This window comes from Falco naumanni, chromosome 13 (genome assembly GCF_017639655.2).
Source record: "Falco naumanni isolate bFalNau1 chromosome 13, bFalNau1.pat, whole genome shotgun sequence".
In the NCBI taxonomy this organism is placed as follows: domain Eukaryota; kingdom Metazoa; phylum Chordata; class Aves; order Falconiformes; family Falconidae; genus Falco; species Falco naumanni.
The window spans coordinates 11,654,076-11,678,633 of record NC_054066.1 but is presented as its reverse complement, the minus strand read 5'-3'; the positions used below and the strand labels follow the sequence as shown (position 1 = coordinate 11,678,633).

The following is a 24,558-nucleotide window of genomic DNA, read 5'->3' as shown; positions in this document are numbered from 1 at the left end:
AAATAATGTTTTTTAAAATATGGAGAGGTGTTTTTAAAGACACATAAATTTTCTATGCAGAAGCATGTTTTCCCGCAAAACCAAAATGTTCCACTAAGCAGCACACACAAACACATAAAGAGATAAAAAATTTAAACCACCTTGTAGTCCAGGAATCCCTTGAATTCCTTGATCACCTGGTGTTCCTGGGATTCCTGGCAGTCCAGGAGGGCCCTTGCTTCCTGGGACAGAGAATATTCTCCCAGGGACTCCAGATGGACCTTGCAAGAAAAATATAATGAAGAGCTATTGCTCTGTATTAAAAGAAAGAAAACAAACTACAGAAACCCCCAAACAAATCAACCTAAGTCAGCTGGTATTAGAACAAGAATGGTTGGTTACCATGTTGGCCCTTTGGTCCCCTTGGCCCTTCTGCACCTGGTGGTCCAGGGGGTCCTTGATTACCCTTTTCTCCTAAAAGAGAAGATTGAACCTCTGTCTGTCTGGTTTAAAATGTCAAAACAATGGTCAAGGTTTAGAGTTCTGCATGATCCATGCAACCTTCCCAAAGAGTAACATAGCCTGTAGACTCGGTTGAAATGCGAAAGTGGACTTCTACATCTCTGCTTGTTACTGTGTAATTTTTAGGCCAAGTGCACTCAGTTTATAAGAAGATGATTCCATGCCTATCTTCATATAATGGCTGGTCTCACAGACCTAGCTTAAAATCTCAACTTTAGACTATGTCCTTTTTATCTTATGTGTTTTTGTCACCGAGTTTGCAGGTCAGTTGCTGCCTTCAGTGATGATGTGCAGTTTAAACACAGTTTAAACCCTACTGTCAGTAACACTGATGACTCTTGGGAGAGTTGTATAGTTTTTCAGGTGTTTGAAATGTAATAAACAATTCCTTTCACTGTGCAAAGTATGAGGTTACATTCAGATTACTCCACACAGCTCTGCTGGGAATAAAAAAAATAATATGTATTTTTATCATCAAGTCAGGAGATTTGACTGAATATGCCACGAAAAGACAGCTTTCTGCTTAAGAAAGTATAATTACTGACTGTACGGTGACTTTTCAAATTAGAACAAATATAAAATACACAATAATTAGCATGGAACACAAACCAGTAGGTTAAACAGGTAACGACAATTCTGTGTCGCTGTAAACCATGCAACTGAAAAAAATGAGAATAGTGAAGTAACGCAGACCTGTATCAGATTTAAATAACTAGAAAAATGTCTACGTTAAAAAGGTCTTTTTAGTCAGCTCAGCTCCTGATCCAGCTAATCCTCAGGAATATGAAATTAATGATGCCAATACATTTAACAGTTTGTCTGCTGATAAACTGGTAGGTTAGATTATAATTGGGACGATTTTATACCAAACATAGGACCCAGTGCTCTGGGTAATTGTAATTGTGATTAAATGGCCTTGAGTTCTATAGCTAACAGGTTGCCAAAAAGTCACATCATCTAGCAGTGGTGTGGCATTACTAATTAGCAGTCCCAAAGTCCTTATGCATTATTAGTCAACTTGTTTTGAATTTGCCTGGAATGGAGGCCATTGAAGTCACTTTAACATCAGTCTGGACATATCCACAGCATCTAGCTCAAAGAAAATGCGCTCCTAGTGAATGCTTTAATTTATAGCTGACCTACACCATGCTCTTGATGGAAAAACTTCACGTCTAGGACCACACCTGGTACTATTACACAAATACTATTATAATGCAACACGTAAATGATTTAATTTGGCACACAGAAATGTAGGTAATAAATACATGAATACCTTTTACACCTGGGAATCCACGATATCCAGGGTCCCCTCTAGCTCCAGGATAACCTGACTGACCTTCTATTCCCTGCAAATCAGGTAACACCAATAATAAATGGGAAGCAGCATCTGCACGCTATGAAGTACATTATCTTTTTGTTCAGAATATTCAAAGCATTATGTTCACAGCATATGCTACAACTAGAATCAACTGCTCCATTTCTGAGCATGTTAGAAATAGTCCCATAACTATTATTATTCCGTAACACAGAATGACCAAGGAAATGATATGTCAGAAATTCACAGTAATTTCTTTTCAGTCCACTTAAGTCCATAAAAACTACTTTTCATATTCATTTTAATATCTTTCCTCTATTACAAGGATTTTTTGGAAGGATGTGGCATTTTTTTTTTGTTTTGGTTTGTTGATTGTTTGTGGGGTGTGTTGGTTGTTTGGGTATGTTGTTTTTTTCTTTTCTTTCTTCTTTTTAATTGTCCTGGGTGTTATTTTCATGGTAAGAGCAAATTAACAATGGAGTAACAAGCAAGCAATATTCTTTTCACTGACTTTTGGACCAGGAGGACCAATGTCGCCAGCTGGCCCTGTTGGTCCTGGTATGCCATCTGCCCCTCTAACACCTTTGCTTCCTTTTATGCTGGAAGTGGAAAGACCAGGAGGTCCGGGAAAACCAGGAGAACCTGTACAGAAACATCAGAGTAAGTAAAGACCGCTGCCAACAACATTTGACATACATTACATACAATCCAGTATGACATTCAACAACTCTATAGTGCTATTCATGTTTACTACCTCAGTGATTCCTAAGGAAATATACCTTTTAAAAAAAAAAAAGAATAAAATCATTTTTCCTAGCCTGCTAATTTAATCTGAGATTAGAGTTCTTACAGTACTCTACAGCACTACAGTTTTCTGAATATCTTCCAGTTGTAATTATGCCTGTAGCCACAGAATCATAGAATCATTTAGATTGGAAAAGACCTTTAAAATTGAGTCCAACCACAAACCTAACACTGCTAAGTCCACCACTAAACCACGTCCCTAAGTGCCACATTACACACTCATGCTATCTCCCTTCTTTAAAGCTGGACCTCAGCAGCCCTACAGACTACAAGGGAAGAAAGCAAAATCATGCAATGGAGTCGACTGCAAAGCTTAGCATTGTTTTTATTTACATCACCATCACGGTGTTTGCAATGGTAACATTGCATTAATTGGTAAAGGAACTACCTGTTTAATTATGAAGCTGTCCTGGGGGAAGACACCTTTCAAACTTGAGTTCTGGACAGTTTGAATTCTGCTTTCAATTATCATTTCAGATAAAGAGTTATAACAACACACCTGGTCTTCCATCTGCACCAGCAATACCTCTATTCCCTTTCTGGCCAGTGATTGCCATGCCTGTTGTGCCTTGAAATCCAGGTAACCCCACTAAGCCCGGAGGTCCAGTAGGTCCTTGATCACCCTGATGACCTTTCATACCCGGTGGCCCAGGAAAACCAGGCAGTCCCATATCCCCTTTGACTCCTGCAAAGTACAAGTATTACATTTGGGGAGAGCTGTCAAGATAGTAAAATGGTATGACTACACAGAATATGTGCATTTACTATACCGCAAAGGTGGAATTCAGCCTTTGTTTTTAGTATGGAGAAGTCCCCAAAGCCACCTTGCTACTGTAAAGCAAAATAGTTGTGAGAAGACAGGACTCACTGCAAGGCAGTGTACACACCACTCTTGGAAAAAACAAAAAAACCAAAAAAACCAAAAAAACCAAACCCCACAAACCTACAAAAAAGAAACCCAAAACAAACAAACAAAACAACCCCCAAAACCCCTCCAAAACTCCACTTCAGAGGTTGCTCATACAAAGGACTAAACTTGAGAGGAGGGTAGAACGACCAGAGCAGGGACTATACCTTGATGCATAAGTAGCAGAAATGCTTCTTTGAGCATCAGAACTGGCAAATCCTTCTAAACTCCAGCTAAAAGCATCAATGAGTGCAACGAAGTAAGAGATTACTCCAAAAGGATATTGTTATGAGGTTGATCTTAGAGTGCAGGATCAATATATAGAGGATATGAAGACAGATGTATTTATTTTTTGTAAGTAAAACAATCAATTGATTTCTACCAGTACTAGAAATACAGTGGAAAACAAAAAATGGAAAGTTCACTCAGTCAACTGTTCCATCAACATAGAAGGGGAGATGAACAAAATTAAAATGCAATCACTTCAGCTTTCTTAGACTATTTTTAGTATTCAGCATCATCATCTGTTATCGTTAGATCTTTACTTCCCTTTTACAATAGTCTCAACTCTACAAGCAAATCTATACATTTAGTATATAGCACCAATTCATTAATCAAAAGCACAGAATCACTTTTGATTTCCTCTGACGCTCTTAGTGCCAACTGAAGCATCCAAAAGCAGGAGGCAACTTAAAGAGGAAGATGATGATTCTGGTATTTAAAAATCAAGCTCTTGCTTTCTGAAAAAGACAACTCACCTCTATGACCAGGAATACCTCGAAAGCCAGGGATTCCTCTCCCTGGTGCTCCTATAAAATATTAGGTCACATTATACTCAGTCTTGAATAACTGTTAGAAAACATCATAGTTGCATAATATTGCCCACATTTCTTCAGAATTCACTGAATCAAAATGTAGATTTTAGTTATACATACTATATAATTGATTATTTCAGTTCCTTCTATCCAGAAATACAAATTAAATTTCTAAGTCTTCCTTTATAGTAGGAACTCTTATTAATCAATCATATTTCAGGTACATTCTACAAAATAAGCTTTGTCTTTTTTCAGAGAAAAAAAAAACAAACCAAGAAAAATCTGCAGTTAGTGTGAAAAATAGAAGAAGAAATGTAAATACCTAAACCAGAAAATACATTAACAGTGATTACTTCAAACTTAGTATGTAAAAACTTCCTACCATGAATGCATTCTTAGTACCCTCATTATACTAACATACACAGAAAAATTTTCACTGTAAAATGTGAAAACACCTTCTGTCAGAATTCAGTGAAGGACTAAATCTATCTGTGGATGTTTATGACGTCAGGAGTGATATTTAAAATGAAAGGTTTTACAGCCCAACAGCCAGGTCATGGAAACCTTCACTGTTCATGTAAGTAAACACTGTGATTCCTTTTATCTTGTTTCCACATAAGGGAGGAGACTCCTTTAAAAGGATTTTGGTTCTTTTCATTAAACACTTAAGAACTGTTAACACCAATACTTTGGCTCTTGCAAACATTAACATTTTGATGTGACTATATGACAAATCACATGTATAATAGTCAACAAAACAAATAACTATATAATGACATATGCATTTGGGTTGTTGACAGCACGTTCAATAATTACATAGGAAAATCTATGAATTACGTAAAAGTGAAAAACCTTACACTTATAAACTTATCTTTGGCTCCACAGAAACTCCTTATTAATCTTTCCCAAATAATGCTTGCCAGTTTAACTAGGGAAAAAAAACAACTGTAAAATAGAATAGAAATATTTCACTGGTGTTACCTGGTTCTCCCTTTACTCCTGGGGGACCAGGCATACCATCCTGACCTTGATCACCTCTTTCACCAACAAGTCCATTTTTTCCAGGGTCTCCAACAGCACCTGTGAATTATAATGGACCATATAATAATTTACATTTCTATTATTATGCATTTCAAAAGGAGAAGATAGGAGTCCCCTTTATTAAAATTTAATCAGTTCAGCTACTTCAAAGATAAATGTAACTGTGTTGGTATATAAACATTTGTAAAGAACAGCACATAATTTTTACTGAGCTCACCGAACTTCAGTGGATTTAACACCCCCACTATTTTCACAGGCAGTAACTGTCTATCTTTCAAAGGTATTTTAGGATCCTGCCTTTAATTTTGCCTGTATGGATTTCCACCAGCATGGGTTGTGTGGTTTCTCTGCCTGGCTTCATTACAAATTCAATGTTTCTCTAAACATGGAGTAGATTCTGATCTTCACTAACTATTTAAAGTCAGTGCAGTTTCACTAAAGTCTACAAAACCACATAATTTTGATGAGAATCTCTGGACATAAGAGCATTCGATGCTCTTTTTGAAGACAGTGACTGGCACTCACTTTAATAAAGTCTGCACTGCACACCTCTGTTGTGGCATTTTTACATACTCCCGCCTAGGTATATTGAATGGTTTTATCTTTTTTGCTGCTTTAAAAGACAACTACAACTCTGTCCTCTCTTTCCACTCTTAATTAATTTCTTTCTCCTCTTCATCTAGCTACATCTTAGTTTATTATTCTCTTTTAGGAGGTAGAGCAAGCCTTTCTTACAATTGTGTGGATATCACATCTTGAGACCTCTGGGAATAAAAAAAAACAGGGTGGGGAGCTTTGCAAAAGTGAAACAAAATTAAATCCTCTTGCCTCAGCTGAACTGACAACATTGCAAACAGGCTGTTGAAGACCTTAGTTGGAATCAGAAAAGTAAATAAAGCCTTGAACTAACATAAACAGAGACGATAACTGCATCATTTAAATTCTAAAAACTTCAGAACATCAGCTGCCTCGCTGCAAAGAAAATAACAAACCAGGGGGCAGTGATCTGGGAGCGATGCTATATATCATACCAGGAGGGCCTGCAATGCCCTGTTGTCCTGGGCGGCCCTGCCGTCCTTTAACACCAGTATCTCCAGGAGGTCCAAGCTTTCCTGTAAGAAGAAAGGGTGTGGGAGAGAAGAGGCATTATGACTAGATTCAGACTCAGTGAGAAGCTGGCTATCATTTCTGCTTTGGACAGCTGCAAAAGATCTCTAGCTGAGGTAAGCTAGCCTGACAAGCAAAGAAGCTGTTTAGGTTCACAGCAGTTGCATATAAATGTGCCACACCACAGGCACCCTGTGTAGTTCATTGAGAAATTTTCTTCAGGAAACGTCAGCATCTCACCATCCCTTGAAAATAAAATATACCTGGGATTCCTGCACCTCCAGTTTCCCCTCTGATCCCATGCGGTCCTGGTACTCCTTTGTGTCCTGGATGACCTTGGGATCCTTTTTCTCCTTTGCTGCCCAAAACTCCTGGGAGGCCTGGATCTCCCTGAGAAACAGCAGTCACACACAAACAAGTAAAGAATCACATTACATTCCATATTTGAACAATAGAAAAACCATACATAATTTTGAAGGTTAAGTAAGCAAAATCATGGTTCATTATGATTTTCAGACAAAAAGCAAAGTAACTATATGAAGTCTTCCCATAATACCACTGATCCTTTAGCTATAGTTAAGAAAAAAAGATCTTTCTTTAATCTGTACAAACCAACTTCAGTCTTTAGATGTGTTCACTGACACATAGACTTCCCTCAATTTTATTATAACTGCTCCTCTTTTGAATGAACATACAATCCCTACATAATATGCAGCTATACAAAATACTGAAATACATCTTTTACCTGGAATTCCTACTGACTTTCACGACAGTAATCTCATAGTGGCTAATACAGAAAATAAACAGGTAATTTAGACAGATTACAGAAGTTACAGTAGTTTGCAGCCTCAACCATGTATTTCAGATAATCTTAATCATAAAAAGACTCCCAGTTGTTCAACAACCAGAATATGTGGAGTAAAATTGTATCCAGTTGACCTAACTTACACGATACTGTTGTTTTTTTTCCTAAGCAATATATATTACTGAACATAATATATACTGAATGTAATAAACACTGCTAAGAAAAAAAACCCCAATTAATCTTGTGTTATTACCAGACTGTCAAAAGCCAACTGTACAATTTTAGAGTCCAAACTTTTGAATTTGCTAAGATTAAGTTTTTATGTACTTTTTAATCATACAAGTATTCCTTGTATGTTTAAAATACTTATATACTACTGCTTCTTAAGTGCAAGTCCTTTTTCTTAATGGATTAGCAATTTCTAAAGAAACAAAGTTATTTCCAAGATGTTCCATCTTTACAAAAAGGAAATTCTTGAACCAAGAGAAAAATGAAAAATAATGAACTCAAAAGCTTGTCCTGAGTACACAACAGAATTTTCATACTTCTTATCACTAACCAATCATCTACTTCTGCAAACTCTGCAGCTCTTGCTTACACTTTGTTCTGTTTTTATAGTCAAAGTCTCTGCTTATTGCCTAATATGACAATGTTTCCAGTGTCTTTATACCTTTGGACCAGGTTCTCCTGGAGGCCCAGCAGATGGGTACCCAGGATCTCCTTTGTCACCTGGAAAGCCACCATAACCCGGTGGACCAGGGTCACCTGATGGTCCTGGAAAGCCTGGAGATCCTTTCTGTCCTTTTGGACCTGGAAAAATAAAGATACCGATACCATTCTTAAAAGGAATATAATTGCATACCACACCTTCTGTTTTGTGAACTACTGCTTGTATATTCATTCTTCATTAAAGATTAATTTATACAGCCAGTGATTTATTTCTAAACACATTAAAAAGAATACGTGTAACCATATTCAAACTAAAGAAGTTATATTTCATTTAGAGAGAGAGAGAACTGCATTATGCAAGTCAAGCAAATGCTGTGGTGCTGAAAAGCCTATAGGTACTGCAAAGAATAAATCCCAGTCTAAGTATTGTGTAGTGCGCTTATAGTAACTGCTCGGATCTGTGCAAATACTTCTATACAGCTCTATGAATTTGTAATACGGCTTGACAGAAAATGACCTGGAATTCCCATGTCCCCTTTGTTTCCTGGTGCACCTGGGAATCCTTGTCCTCCAGGCATCCCTGGAAGACCCATAAATCCTTTGACACCTGCAAGGTGAAGAAATAAGTGTCATCTTCACATGTTTGCTCTAGACACTAGCCGGCCGGTAGATCTGTCATGAACACAGAACCCTCTACTGAACACCATGTCATGGTATCTTATTATTTTATAAATAAACATGCAGCCTCTTGCCCCAGACACAGCTAAAGTTATCATTATTGTTGTCAGAAAGTCAAGGAAATAAAAAGCATCTTATGTATCAACATTAAAATTAAAATTTGTGACTACAGCGCTTAGGGGCAGCAATGGAAACATACTTTTGCAAATTTTGATCAAGATCATGAATTTGTATTCACGCACTGGACTCTCCTATCATTGTCTCCCTGAGTTCACTCTGGTTTCTGGGCATTTCACAATCACATTATTACTTACTTATTATGCGCTTCTTACAACTAGTATACCCACAAGCTTTTTCTTATATGGCTCAGGCACTTTTCCCCCTACTCACTTATATTTAGCTTAGTTTAGCTAAATTAGCATTCAGTTTAATGACTACAAGATCTAGTTGCATCTAGAATGTCCAGATGTCTACATTTTAGGGTACTAGCAATGCTTGAACATGTAGACAGGTGAAGTCTTATTTGCTTCCATAAAAAGTTAGGGAGTAGTGGAGCATTTGCAGCTTTTTTTGTGACTGGCTACCTAGCAATGACTATAAAGGATGTTCATGACACAATATAGCAGTGATGCTATGATGACATAAAGCATGGATAATTGCCATCACGAGAAGAGCAATTTTGATTATAAGTTTAATGTTATTTCTAATTGTCACCCTTTTAATGTTTCTAATTACAGCGTCATACAGTTTTCTAGAAAGAAGTTACCTTGAAGAATCAAAACCACAGAATACAGAGAAGTAAAGATGTTTTATTAACATCAATTTGAAAAAAAGCAGATGCATCGTCTCACTCGAGGTTCAACATGTATCATTATGTATGAGGTTAAGGTAATGGCAGAGCAAAACTTTGTGAAATATCTTAGGAAATGTCTTAGGTAGGTTTATAATTTATGCAGGTATTTTTAAAGTCTGCTTTTCACTGAAGATCTGGTAACTTTCAAAATACAAGCCAAACATGCAGGCTTTGAAAGAGGTAATAAAATTAATCTGAAATAAAAAAAGCTTCTGAAACATTTTTGTGCACAACTGTAATGGTCATACTTTAGAATTCTTACTTCTTTTTTTAACAAAACAGAATTCAGACTTTACTTTTATAGACACCAATTTTTATTCAGTGGCCTCATCAGCTTTTAGATTTTGAAGTTATTATTATTCAGGACTTAATATTATGTTCTATTTATCACCCCAAACAATATTCTGTATTTAGAAAGAAACAAAGAACCGTTTGGTGGCAGCTGCTATGACTTTCAAATAACAGCTTTTGAAATTGCTCAGTTTCAGAATTCTCAGAAAAGCTTCAGAGTTAATGCAGAGAATGTAGTGCTGTTGCTGGAGCTGAATTTATGTGCTAGCACTGAGGTAACATTATCTCTGCTCTCCACACTATACAGTATTTTTCAATATACATATTCCATACCTGGTAGACCAGGTATTCCTTCAGACCCATCAAGACCTGGAGGGCCTTGCACACCACCATCTCCTTTTTCTCCTTTTAGACCCATTCTTCCTTGAACTCCTAAAACAAAGTTTCATTTTAAAAAGTATTATGAAACAACATCTTAGAATAGATGAAGTTATAAGTTTTATGTAGTTCGAAGTTTTATAACTCTTAAAGTTAATGAAGCAGAATTGGAGCATAGGATTTTCACTGAACACATATAAGCAAGACACAAGCTCACAGTTAGTGCCTTGTCTTTTTATCATACGGAGACAAAAGGAGGTTTCTGAATGTTTCCATAGGAAAACGTCACACACAAATCCAGGTAGCATTAGTTAAGTATGTACAACTCCCGTACAGAGAGTCTATATCAATATTGGAAACAAAGGAATTCTTCTGACAGTCAAGGATTTCCGAGCAGGCTCAATTTCTTTGTAATCCAGCATCCAGTTGTTAAGTGCACCCATTTCTGTGCTCACAGGCTACTAAATGTGTAAATCCACAAATGTATAGCATATATGTATATAAGCCTTCTAGTACTACTGACATACTGTTACTGGTTTAACACTACAGTAAGAGGTTTCTTAAGGCATATGGACTTGTTACAATGAAAATAAATATTCAGTGTAATATCTAACTATCCCATAAATAAAGACAATTACAGTATTCAGCAATAATTATTTGAAAGCCATGTGAATACTCTCAGTAGTAAAGTCAGTTTCTTCCATACTTTAGAGTCCACTGGAACTGCAACACAGGTGACAACCCTAACTAGTTTTTAATGACAGAACAATGAATGCATACCTTTTAAGCCTCGTTCTCCTTTACTCCCAACACCAACCAAGGTCTCGGATGGTCCAGGAAAACCTTTATCACCTGGTTCGCCTTTTGCTCCAAGAAACCCTTTTCTTCCCTTTAGTCCTGGGAAGCCAGGAGAACCTGCAAGAAAATATACTGACATTTTCTGATGAAACCTGACTAGACGATAGCATAAGGGAAGCAATGAAACTTCTGTCTTAAAGGACAACTACATATGTAAATATACACTCCAAATCAGCAATCTAAACTAGCTTCTTGATTACTTTGAATCATCAATAAAACATCTATGAGCATAAGATTATGGCAAGAGACTGTAATTATTTCTTATACTCAATATATGTATAATCTTATATTTGTTGAATAGATATAATGATATTGGGAACATGAATGGGATGGAAAAAATAGAGCAAAAAAGTTCTGTACTCTGTATTTAGCAAACTGCCAGCCACTTGCACAAATGCTAATGAAACAGGGAAGGTGGCAATTCAAAACTGCTAAAAAAAATAATTAAATAATGTTGTCATTCAGTCTGTAGACTGCACATATACAGAAGCCAAATTACCAAGACTCAAAGAAATTCATGCATGACACATACTCAGGAGTGATAACATACATCAGGATGGATCACAGGACTAACTTCAGCATGGAATTTCCTATATTCTAAGTAATAATGATGGCAGATACTATGGCCACTTGCCTCTGATACCGGCATAGCCTGGTCTTCCAATCATGCCAGGGGGTCCAGGAAATCCCAACAGGCCCATTATACCTGGTTCTCCCCTTGAGCCTGTAGAAATAAAACAGTATGAACATATTAATTTGTATTTGATCAGCAAAACAGAACATTATTTCAGAAAACTACACATGCCTGTCATTTAAGCGTTTAATTGCTCATTTTATTTTTTCTCCATTTCTGTAACACACTGTCCAAGCCAGTTTTCCAGTTTTTAACCACAGGAACAGCATTTACACACACAGTAATCCCCAAACTACCTAGATTAGTAGATGCAACTGCTTCTACCAATGAATGAAATAACTGACAGTGAGGATAATGTATCCAAGATACCCACACAGGGATGGGTGACCTGTCATGGGATGTATGGGAAAGACATTCCTTTCTGGCTGAGGAACCGAAGGCCAGCTGGGACATGATAACTCCCCTCAAATGACATCAGAAGCCTAGGTTTGCCTAACTGAGTCAAGCGCTACATGTTTATCATTAGTTTTATAGGCTGTATACATAAAAAGGTATGTACCATCTCCTTCCTACAGGATAATGAAGGATTTAACAGTAATGAAAAAAAATCTTTGTTAGAGGTAAGAAACATTACACAACTGATATATTTTATTCTACAAATCAAATTTGAACACATTTCTGAAAAACCAACAAACAAACAAACAACCTACAGGGATTACCTACCTTACTTTAAGTTAGTTCTGGTTAAGGTGACAGTTTGATCTGACTCAACTCTGACAGGCTCAAGATCTGAACTTGCTTTTTAAGAAAAAGAAGATAGCATTAACAAGCTATCTGTTTGAAAAGGGATGCTGAGTAAGAGCTAAACAACCACACTGCCATTATACTTGGGAGTTGCTTTGAATATTAACTATTTCATGTCCTACTGCAAGGACATTACTGTACAAAAACCAACGTAAGGTAGCCCTCTGTTCTCAGAAGGATTATAGAAAATTCAGTACTGTGTCATGACAGCTTCAAGATGCACTCGTCATTTAGGGAATGATGATTTATTTATTTTCCATATAGATTGCAATGATATATGAAAGCTGTTGATGGAAAAAGCATTTCAGCATCTTCAATTTGGAAAAGCATGACTGACACCTTTTTGCAGAGACTGACTTAATTTCTACATCAAAACAAGTATTCGGGAATCCTTACCTGGCACACCAGAGATTCCTGGCCTTCCAGACTGTCCCTTGGGACCAGGTAATCCTGTATTTCCCTGAAGACCTGTTAATCCTGGTTCCCCAGGCTCTCCATAGCTTCCTGGGATACTCAAGCCAGGAGGACCCAGTTCTCCTTTTGAACCTTGTGAACCTCTTCCTCCTAAAGAAAAATGCATGACAGTGTAGTAAAGTACATTTGTCTGGAAAATAAACCTTCATCTCTATCTTGACATCATAAGCATGAAACTTCTTAAACTCTGCCTGTTTGAGGGCTAAACATTAGATCTGTACACAACATACATACATTTTTTAAGGGGGGGGGGGGCGGGAACAAGAGTAGACAATTCTGTTCTTTCTCAGAAAAAGAAAAACTCAAGTGTGAAAAGCCCACCAATTCTGCATTCATTCTTGGGAGTGGGTTGTGTGTCGGTTGGTGGGGGCAATCCATTTGAGATCATATATGAGATCCTTCAGGAGGAGGACTGTGCTGAGTACCTGAGTGTGTTTCTTTTGGAACAAAAAACATAGGCAGTATATGCAGGTACTTTTAAGACACTAAATCAGTCTTCTACCTAGCTGAGCTCTTCCTCTGTTTTGTTTCTTTATCAATTGCATTGTGCCAAGGAATGTAAGTTCAGCCCCATACAGAAGATATGACTGAAATATCCTTTTGCCTGCAGAATTTGGGCCAGTTTGTGATTACTCTTTACTGTACAATGGAATTTGATTCTTAATCCATCTTAATCAGTGCATATGTTTCTTCTCATCTGCAGAAAGTACACTTTTTAAATGGGCTTACATTTCCTCGCACACTATCCTATCCTACAACCAATATGCAGAAATAACTTCAGCTCCCTCAGGCCACTGGAAGGCAGCAACAAAAAAACCCAGACCCACCGAGCAAAATGGCACATTGGATTCAGAAAGTTCTACCTGGTGGGCCTGTAGCTCCCTGGCCACCTGGCAAACCTGGCAGGCCAATAAGACATTCAGCAGGTTTCCCTGGAAAACCTGGGTCTCCAGGAACTCCAGGTGAGCCACGATCTCCTAAAAGAAAGGAAACTGGATTCACAATGATTGAAGTAGAAGTTTCAAACTTTGAGGGAGCACTGTTTGACTTGGCTTCCTTTTCCTTAAAATAACTTGCTGTTCTTCATGAGCTTGTTTGACAACAGTACCTCTTAGACCATCATCACCATCATGTCCAGCATGCCCCGGTAGGCCTGGAAGTCCTGGAAATCCAGTATCACCTTTTGAGCCAGGAATGCCACGACCTCCTGGTGAACCCAGTCTACCTGGCTCTCCAGGAATAACCATGCCTGGGTCACCCTGCAACACAGAGAGAAATGTAAACAATCCACTACATGTTACAAACCTGCCAAAATATTTTTCTCCACTATGTGATCAATTCACTTCTTCTATTACGGTAATTTTCTCCATTCTCTGGGGATCTTTCACATTATAATTTTTAATGGCTCCAGTTCAGCTGGATGTTCCTTAGTGACCAACTACCGGTTCCACACCAGAGGAGTAATTTGTCTGGACAGCTTTTGAACCTTTGTCTCCTAACCCTAAGAAACTGCAAGACACTTCCCTCCATTTGGCCTTCATGCATTGTGGTGCTTGCTGTTGCTATGAAAAGCTTTGGACCTGTATCTGAAAATTTGGTTGATGTTTGTGCAAATACAACTTTTCCTTCAATTTTATATGAAAGTCATACTTTTATCAAAATATTTATTTAAATATTCAAGGTCAGCATCCAGATATGTCTTGGAGTATTCAAAGTCAGTTATTGCTTTTTTTTAAAATCATTCTTCTGAACATTGTTTTCCATGAAGACTGGTTTTATCACAAATGTCCCATTTGCCTGAATGGAAAGTCTGAACTAAGTTTTTTTTTGACCAACTGAACTGCAGATTTGTTCGAGTAGTCCTTTGAGTACCAGCAAATCAGTATGTTCATAAAGCAGGTCAAAAGAGACGAGCTTATATCAGTCACTGATAACATACTCGGATCAAAGGCCACACCACATCCAGCTCTTCTGGGGCATCAAACACAGATTAGTAACAACAACAACAACAAAAATCACAGCCTCAAACCTCACACTTTGTCATGTCAAAAAACACACAAAAGAATGACATGTGAGCACACAAAAAAAATAAATGCCACTTTTTCAAAACATTTATGTTATTTTTGTTCAAATTTGAATCCTGATTACATAGTCAAGAATCCTACATTTATGTATGCCATCAGTAGATTAGCTCCTGTTAATCAGCAAGAGTGGTTACAGTATTACTTCCAACATAATTCCTTTATGCTTCAATTCAACAGAGCACTTGCTTAAATTAAATGCATCCTTAGTCTTCACTGACCTCCATCAAATATGTGCTTAATTGCAATTTCTGAATAGCCATCTTTTCAGAAGCTGTGGATTTATTTTTTTGCTGTAAGCAACACAGTATCCTCCTTGTGCTCTGATAAGTGAAGTACCAAACCATCCAAACACTTGGAGTTCTGAAATCTGGATCTGAATTTAAAATTTTGACTTTACCTACCTCCTTTTTATATAAAGAAATTAATTTCATAGTTTGTGCAACACTGGTCAGGAAATACAGAAACTCATATTCCTCACATTTCTTAATATATTTGCTCAGTGTCACATTTAACGAATGGGACCTATGGAAAAGTTTGTGCTGTATTTCTAACCAAACCTTTTCTCCTGGTTGTCCCAGGTTTCCAGCTCGGCCTGGATCTCCAATCTTTCCTTCACAACCCGGTGACCCTCTGCTTCCTGCAAGTCCTTTATCACCTGTAAAAGGAATTAAATGGTGGTACAGATGCTATGGTTATCACCTCATTTTACAAATGGGTATTTGTATGGATGCAGTTATGAGCCTCTGACACTGAAGTAGCTTACATGAGCTGAAGACAGCATCTTGATTTCAGAGCTGATGTGACACACTGCATCTTGTTCCTTACATACTCCCTCATTGTTGACTGTAACACTGCTTAGTTACTTTCTTCAAATCAGTTATTTAACATGGGATTTTTTAATTTTTTTTAATTTTTTTTTCAAGTGAAGCTATTCTAATGTCAGTTACCTACTGTTTTATTTAACAAGCAGCTTGGTAGTAGCTTTAGTATCAGAGCTTTTTTTTCTCCTCCCTGTCCTGACAATATTATGAGAATTTTTTAATATTTCTAGTGTCCAAAGTGGCGCATGACTTTGCATGAGGAATGGCCAAATTCGCGGTATTAAAAAAGCTTCCTACTACATGCACATTAGAGCAGGTATTGCATTGTACGTAACCAAAATTGATTAAAAATGATGTCCCAACACTAAAAAAAGTCTGTTTCTGTAACACATGAGAACCCATCTGAAGTAAGTATGGCACTCGGACAAGCTGCACCTGTTTTGGCAGTATTCCAGGAAGCATCAATGTCTTTTAAAATATTTTCCTACTAGCAGCTTTAATACTTGATTCTCTGAAATACTTCAAAGTGCTTCAAACTTGCAATTTATAAGCCCTTAAGGCAGTAAATTACAAGACTGCTAAAAACACTTGCCTGTCTAACATTCACAATTATTTTTTTTCACTTGTTGATTGTTTTTAATGTGGACTTAAAAAAAAATTGTAGATTGGGGGAGTGTTGCTTTTTTTTTTTTTAGGGAAAAAAAAAAAAAAGATGATCAAAAAGAGTATTTTACCTTTTGGACCTGGGATTCCAGGAAACCCAAGTCCTGGAAAGCCTGTGTCACCTGTTGGCCCTGGTTGTCCTGAATCACCTGGCTGACCTCTTGCTCCAACTGTACCTGTAAAAAGAAAATAAGTAAACTGTGATGTATCTTACCAAAGAACATCAAATGGTAAGATTAAATGGTTTATAGTTTATTAATTAGAACTTAGACACTATTCTCCTTCACAGCAGGTTTTCACAGTTAAAATCCTAGTTGTGTTCACAGTATCAAAGCAGGCATGAGTCTGTACGTTAATTTTTTGTGCAATTTGCCCAAATGCCAGGCTTCTAGGAACAACTATGTGCAGATACAAATCTTCTTCTTGTTGAGAAGATAAAAACATACACTATAGGGGTAAGGTTTGGAACAGAAGCAAGTATAAGAACAAGATCTACCATAAAGCTGCCAAGAAATTTTCTTGCACTATTCAGGGTAGCTTTAAGGACTATTGTTCTACAAAACCAAAGCAGAGATGCCTTATGGTTAGCCTCAATGTCACTTATTGTCCTTCAGTGCATTCAAAAATTCTCCAAAGTTTAACACACCAGAAACCAAAAAAATCCCACCTAGAACCAAAGCCCAAAACCCAACAAAAAAGGAAACTGATCTTAATATCTTAGAACAATGGTTAGTAATTCATGTCAAAAAGGAACAAGGAAACTTAGTAATACAGTTACATTTTTGATTGTGCCCCTGCAAAGCATGAGAAGGACCAAGGGCTTCAAGAACATAAAGAATGCTTTAAAAGAATGCTTTAACCTAATTTTGTTCCTTCTGTTTTGGAAGTTGCAGCAGTCCCAGCATAATGCAGGATATGCTTTTGTCAAAATTACATCAGAAGTGCCTTTCTGGATATACAAGCTGCAGCATATGCATCAGATGTTTCTGGTTCTTGGAGGAACAAAGTCATAGCAGAGGACTGCTCGGAATCTCTGCCATACTGCACACGATGGACATGGCCCTGTGTGCCCTTCCTGTTCACATCCACTTCTCCTAGTTTACTTGAAAGGGAATTTTACAGCTAATTCCATAGTTTCTGCATCGCAGAAATCCTTTTTATAATTATTTCAAAGTAATCCAACAGTTTTATCTGGCCAGAGCTGGGAGAAAAATCCCAATCAGATTATCTCTGATTTATTTTATTTATTGCAGATGTACTCACCAGGCACTCCTGGGGGTCCAGGTAAACCATCTGGTCCTTGAGGTCCTGGCAATGCAGGTAATGGAGTTATCCTACCGGTCTCTCCTTTCAGACCTTAAAAAAAAAACCATAATCAAGGATTACAAAGGTTTATAGTTTGGCAATATGTAATCTTAAGCATTTTAAAATACCAGCGACCAATCCACTTGGTTAAAAACGCAGTCTTTTACAGTTTCCATATTTATGAAACTCCACAGACTTTGAAAAGCCTTCAGATTTTGGCTTCATAAAGCAAAAGAATTTTATTGACACCAAGACAATCTGCAGTTGTCTTCTCAGCCCTCCTGAAGTCTAGTGGAGACCCAGAAAAGGAAGCACAAAGTCAGCAGGAAAATGACACAGTTGAGAAATGCTTAGCCTTCAACTCCATTTTGTAAAGATTTAATGGGCATTCTCTTTAAGAAACCTTGACTATACCTGCTATCCAACTTTGAGTTCTTACAGTTTATGCTTGCCTATAAATATATATACTGGCTATGTTTTCAGCACTCAAAAATTATTAGGTCCTTCATATTTTCCCCTGATGACTTATCTCACACTGATGACAACAGGATGTGTGTATTTTAAGGATATGCCCTGCCCCCCTCCCCCCTCCCCCATGATGAGAACAGTCAAGCACTGGAACAGGTTGCCCAGAGATGATGTGCTGTCTTTGTTCTTGGAGGTTTTCAAGGCCTAATTGGATAATGCTTTCAGTAACTTGCTCTGATCTTATAACTGACCCCGCTCTGAGCAGGCCTTTGGACTAAAGACCTCATAGGATCCCTTCCAACCTCAATTAGTTTATGACTCTAAGACTTTTCTTCTCATCTCCAGCGGGACCAAAGTTGGAGTAACGCTGCAGAAATCTCATTGCAAGAAGAACAGAAAAACTTCCTATGTTTCATAAATTGTCTTTGACTTCAATCTATATCTGCAATTTCAATCAAGTAGTCTTTAAAATAGACAAAGCAGAAAGTTACAAACCAGTTTCTCCAGGCAATCCAGGTGGACCAGGTATTCCTTTAGAGCCTTTGAAACCTTTTACTCCTTGTGGTCCATATCCTGGCAGTCCAGGAAGCCCCATCTCTCCAGGAAGACCAAAACTGCCAGGCAATCCAGGTAGTCCTCTATCTCCTTTTGAACCAGCCAATCCCTATGAAATATTACACGTGTGTGTACCAAGCATTACTTGCTTTCCACACCAGCTTTCACAACAATATGCCCAATTCTCTGAGAGTTACTTTGCATTACTTTAGTAACAGAGTAGCTCTGGTAACTAAAGGGAAATTTTTCCTCTGCTTTACCTGTGATTAAAAGAATATAAATTTTAATATAAATGGTTACAAATAGAGGGCTATTAAGAGGGAAATAGTACAAATAAGTACAACAACTTGATTTTTTTTTAATTGCTGTGGCACTACACTGTACACTTTTTTCCTTTTTAAAACAGGTAACGATAAAAAAACCCACTTCAGCTCTGATTGTCCTTGAATACTGTGGAGTCAGGTTCAGAGACAGTTGCATCTGAATCACTTTAATGGTTTCTCAGCCAACACAATGCAATAATAATGGTTACTTTTTGTTTCTGTTTTGTTTGAACAAAGAGCTCTGCCCTAATGATTCTAGTTTTATGGTTGGTTTTCCCAGCTTTTGTGGTTTTTCTCAGCCCTTACTGAAGATCAACTCCTAAAGACTGAACAAGAAATATTGAATGATTTCCTCTTAAGCATTGTAAGTAGTCATGAAAACTGCCTTTCTTTATTGAATCTTATTAATCATAAGAATCCAAGATAACGATCCAATATAAATATCCAAACTAACACTACAATAGACTGCCGAGGTCTTTCAGCAAGTGTACCTACACAAACCTCACCTCTCTCTGGTATTATATAAGAATATTTACTCTTATACTTTCATGCATCTTGGTTAAACGTATTGGCTGCTATATATTCAGTTAAAGTATCTGAATAGATAAAACAGACTATTACACAAGATATAAATACCGACTTAGGTTTTCATGAATTCTATGTTAACTGCGAACAATGATACCCACCTCTTCACCTTTATAACCCTTGGATCCTTTAGAGCCAGGTCTTCCCAGAAATCCACTTGAACCTTTTCTTCCTTTGATTCCCCTGGACCCCGGATCTCCTCGCTCACCTTGTGGCCCTTCTGGATACACATCTCCTGGTTCACCTTTTGAGCCTTTATATCCCGGATCCCCTCTAAAACCTGGAGGTCCCTGGAACACAGTAATCAAAAGAGTTTCAGTGCTAGACATGTCAACTATTTTCAAGCTTTCTTTTTCTAAATTAAATACCCAAGCATGGTTCTCTCTATTATCTTTATTCACTGTAATGGCACACTTCAATGAAGAGGGCTTTTCTTGTTTTGTTTGGTGGGGGTTTTCCCCCCTTTTTCTCCTGCCTTTACTCCTTTTGGCCCTGGTTATAATTTCATTTATGCTACTATGAGCAGGAATAATGCAGGATCGTTTAATGGATCAGACTGTTAGCTACCTGGTTGTGCTTTGGTGGCACAAAAAGAAGTACAAGAAAGTACCTTAAAATCTAATCAGAGATTTCTCCTCTACACAGAAATATCTCCTCAAGGACTCTGTAACTGCCAGTTGGCTCTGTTCAGAGTTAACTTTTCCTCTCCCTTCTCTCCCCCTCAGAGTACAAACCAGTTACTCTATCCCAGCCAAACCCAGTACAAACTGAAAGCACACTGGGCTCTCGTGATCTTGGATTCATGAATTCTCGGAAGCCTTATGGAAAAGCCTGTTAGCAGACTTATTCTGCATCTGTATGGCAACCCCCACAATGAATATTTGTGCATAACATTTTTTAATTGGATAGTGCCAACTGTAATTTTCCATAAATAATTACTATTACAGGCACAAGTCAGAACAACCAAATGGTATGTCTGTGGCAGAAGATGTCAGCCTTCCCTCTTCATGTTTCCCAAAAGGGAATCTTCTTTGCACCCCTGAAAAGGGTATTATGAGAAGCCAGTTTCTCTGCACAGTTGGAGCTTTAGCAAGTCCTGAGTATGCTGGAAACAAGTGACGTCTGACAAAGGTCTTGGCACACAAAACTCTCTATATGCTTTAGAGCCACTGCCATGATTATAGAATCACACAGAGGAACAGAAGTTAACTGTAAACTACCCATACCAGGCAGGAAAAGCAGTCTAGCCACCATGAAATGCAGCATAGGGATGAACTTCCTGCTGCACTTGGCAAAACAGGCTCCTGTAAAACTAGGTCAGCCATACCTACCTAGGCCTTCTACGCAGATACGTTCATTACAACAGAAGGAAAACTGTTGAGATCATGCAGTATGACACTGAATGTAACACCAGCCATGAGGTTTCTCTGCAATAATTCTTGTGGGTTCTGAAAAATAATCTGAAAAACCAGTCTTACTTGAGCTCCTGGAAATCCCGGTGCTCCTGGAGAACCTGGAGGACCTTTCAGACCTGTTGTTCCTTCTCTACCTGCAAAAAAACCCAGCATATTTTGGAAAGAAAAAGGAGAACAACATTTTGACAAGCTCCAATAACCACACCCAGCATTGAATGTTTCTGCTTGTTACATTGACTGTGTCATTACAGACTGACCTGGCTTCAGGCTGCACCCAAGCCTATTTGCATTCTGACCTCCTCTTTTTAAGGCTTGTGTTCATATTGGTGGATGGAGCGGCATCAGGCTCCCACGCTCACCGCAGTCTCACACACTGTGTGAGTGTGTGGGACTTGAACACAGCTAGTTCAAGGACTGCACGCTGCAGATATGCCCACACCCAATTCTCATGCTAAAAGCAAAATCACTGGCATTTCCTACTATCCTGTTAGAAACAAGATAATTTACCAGGCATGCCATCCTGGCCGTGTGGCCCAGGAGAACCAGGAAGACCAGGTATTCCCGGAATATAGATGCAATCAGTACACACGAAAGCTTCATCACCTAGAATGAAAAGAATTCATCAGTTGTTCCACAGCGAGTCATTCCCAGGTTTAATAATGTGTTACGTAGTTTGTTATAGAGGATGGCCAACACTTTTTGGCCAGAGAGCGGCAGAATCACGTCTTTCATTTTATTGGAAGAACACTTCCAACACAGAACAAAATTACCTGTGGTCAGACAGTGAACCAGAACTGATTACATTTAATTGAAAATGCAGGAACATTCAGTTTAAATATCTTGATTCTTTTCAAGTCTAGTTTTAGTAAACCGTTTGGATACAATAGCTCTACTGATAAGCCAAATTGTCTCAAAAGAAGAAAGGGACATAGGCTTCAAACTAACGTGGCTCCATAACAGCCTGGGCAACTTTAATGATTAGCTAGTGGCAAAGAGATTCAGCAGCTCCTGTGGTGAAATTTGCAGGAGGAACCTTCTCTCAGAGAACAACTGTTAGTGTTGAACATAATAGAAGAATATGAAAATCCTACCAATCTGTACTAATTGTTTGTTCCAGTGAAGATCTACAACCTGCTGCGGTGCTGTACAACTAGTATGCAGCACTGGCACATGTATCTTAGCTGCCACTTTCTGTAAGGGGAGGAAGACAACTTGCCACCCCTAATGAATTTTCTTAAGTCCCTGAACTCATCACAGTTAGGAGGCTTAAGCACAGGCTTAAGAGGTAAATAACATTTAAAATTTCATGAGGATCCATGCAGATCATCAGATTGTACCATCTACTTCTGAGTGACAGTTTTCTGAAACTGACCTTTCATGCCAGTATCTCCTGGAGGTCCTGGAGGTCCTATACACCCTGGTTCTCCAGGAAGTCCTGGTAGGCCTGTTCCAAATGTTACTCTACCTGTTCAAGAAATGAGCACAGCAAAATTACATAGGGAGATTATTCAGACAATTCTCTAGTAGCTAAGAGAAAAAAAAGTTGTAGGGAAGAGCTAGAGACAGTATTCTGATCCTTATGGGTCCCTTCCAACTTGAGATATTCATGATTCATTTAGAAGAGAGAACTACCTGGACAAATCCAGAACACCTGTAACTGGAAGTACTTAAGGATAAATATGGTAATGCCATCCATACTTAGGCAGACTGTGAGATCCATCTGTTTAGCCTTTAAAAAGCACAGTCCTTTCTGGGGAAAGTATTTCCATTTTATTTGAATCAGGGGAAACATAATTCTTTCTTTTAGCACAAATGGAAGGGAAACTTTTTTTTTAATCCTAGATTATTAATGCTGTTCATGTATCTTTGACAGAATTATTCACCTGTATTTACTATTACTTTGGAAAAACAGAACATGCATCAAGCTCATCCTAAGGTAATATTTTTTGGGGATAGCTATATTTTTCAAAGACAGAGAAAAGAGCACTACACTGGTATTGGTTCAGAAAAACTTGTGTTGCCATACCACATATAAAAGAAATATGATGCTGTTGGCACTCTTACTTAAAGAGGTATTCCTAGTCAATATGTTTTCTAGAAGTTTTATAAGCTGCTACTGCTTTATTTTAGTGCTGCCAGAACTTGAAACCTGCTCTAAGGCCCACTAAGACCTCAGAAGCATGCATGTGATTTCTCTAGCTTTCAGATTGGCCCATTCTGAATTTACTGTTACACATTTACTACAGCTTTTGGAAGAACAAATTTTAAGAACAGATTTTCTTGCATTAGTCTTTCCTGGGTTTACGTAGCAGATTTTTATAGTCACAGTTATACAAAGAGGTGAGAAATCTTTACATTGGGAAGTCATGCTATCTTCCCCACAGAATCTTATCAGTAATGGAGCACAGACCTTTGCTACATACGTGTTTCAATGAAAATCCTAACACAAAATTTCCAAAGAGAAATTATATTCACTCATATTACTCAAAATATACTCTACAAGTAACTTAACTCATATATTAGATATTGAGACAACTCTGAATTTCTTCTTTTTGATTATATATACAATACTGAATATATATACATATATATACACACACATACATATATATATACACATATACATGTATATATCTAATATATATATATATATATATATATATATATACACACACATACAATACTGAGAACTCACCTGGTTCTCCTGGAGGACCTGGTAATCCAACAGAGCCAGGCCTGCCAGTAATACCAGGTAGTCCTGGAGGTCCTACAATACACAAGCCGGTTTGTCCTTTCTCTCCTTTTGTTCCTTTTGGTCCAGGAAATCCTGGAGGACCTCTCAAACCAGGTCTTGATACACCTAGCCGAAGAGGGAAAAGCCCAACAATGAAGTTAAAGAGGAAATGGAATTTCAAAGCAAAGAAAGCACTCAACAGGATGAGTGAGAGACAAACATACTGAATTCATCCCACAAATCTCGTTCATCTTGTAACATATTAAATAACCACAATGGAAATGTAAAGACATTTTAAAAATTATCTTTAACCTCTCTTTAAATACTTGGCCCATCAAAGCTTTGGGTGACAATTTTTTACCACTTGAAATATGTTTAAAATAATGTGAAATTACAATTGCACCGAGCTGATTCAGTATAACAGGCAGGAGGAACAACCTATTTTACTGTTGGTACTGGATCATTACACATACCTGGTCTACCAGCATCTCCAGGAGGACCCGGTGGTCCTGCAAAAGCAACGTGTTTAGAACTTAGTTAAAACACAGCATACTTTGCAAAGTCACTAGTCAATAATATTGACTGCCACCTTTGGGCTTCTGCATTTAAAGCTTATTTTAAGAATTTGGTTTTGCCTCAGTAAGCATCTACTACTTATGCAACTGTTGCAT

At 37.9% G+C, this 24,558-nt stretch overlaps 1 protein-coding gene across 2 annotated transcripts in view; it reads right to left on the bottom strand.

Moving 5' to 3' along the window:
- COL4A3 (collagen type IV alpha 3 chain) overlaps window positions 1-24,558 on the bottom strand; it is an 85,593-nt gene that overhangs the window by 8,189 nt on the left and 52,846 nt on the right. For both annotated transcript variants that reach the window (XM_040612490.1, XM_040612491.1), the window contains 27 exons: window positions 24,361-24,396; window positions 23,849-24,013; window positions 22,526-22,618; window positions 21,661-21,756; window positions 21,217-21,287; window positions 19,840-20,028; window positions 18,771-18,939; window positions 17,766-17,858; window positions 16,574-16,678; window positions 15,576-15,673; window positions 14,043-14,193; window positions 13,798-13,911; window positions 12,857-13,024; window positions 11,657-11,746; window positions 10,945-11,079; window positions 10,120-10,218; window positions 8,482-8,571; window positions 7,966-8,105; window positions 6,754-6,880; window positions 6,415-6,495; window positions 5,324-5,422; window positions 4,286-4,336; window positions 3,120-3,305; window positions 2,328-2,458; window positions 1,775-1,847; window positions 382-453; window positions 141-260 (listed from right to left, as the gene is read on the bottom strand). In XM_040612490.1, the coding sequence (XP_040468424.1) occupies window positions 141-260; window positions 382-453; window positions 1,775-1,847; window positions 2,328-2,458; window positions 3,120-3,305; window positions 4,286-4,336; window positions 5,324-5,422; window positions 6,415-6,495; window positions 6,754-6,880; window positions 7,966-8,105; window positions 8,482-8,571; window positions 10,120-10,218; window positions 10,945-11,079; window positions 11,657-11,746; window positions 12,857-13,024; window positions 13,798-13,911; window positions 14,043-14,193; window positions 15,576-15,673; window positions 16,574-16,678; window positions 17,766-17,858; window positions 18,771-18,939; window positions 19,840-20,028; window positions 21,217-21,287; window positions 21,661-21,756; window positions 22,526-22,618; window positions 23,849-24,013; window positions 24,361-24,396 (3,042 nt within the window). The remainder of the gene's footprint in view (window positions 1-140; window positions 261-381; window positions 454-1,774; window positions 1,848-2,327; window positions 2,459-3,119; window positions 3,306-4,285; window positions 4,337-5,323; window positions 5,423-6,414; window positions 6,496-6,753; window positions 6,881-7,965; window positions 8,106-8,481; window positions 8,572-10,119; window positions 10,219-10,944; window positions 11,080-11,656; window positions 11,747-12,856; window positions 13,025-13,797; window positions 13,912-14,042; window positions 14,194-15,575; window positions 15,674-16,573; window positions 16,679-17,765; window positions 17,859-18,770; window positions 18,940-19,839; window positions 20,029-21,216; window positions 21,288-21,660; window positions 21,757-22,525; window positions 22,619-23,848; window positions 24,014-24,360; window positions 24,397-24,558) is intronic.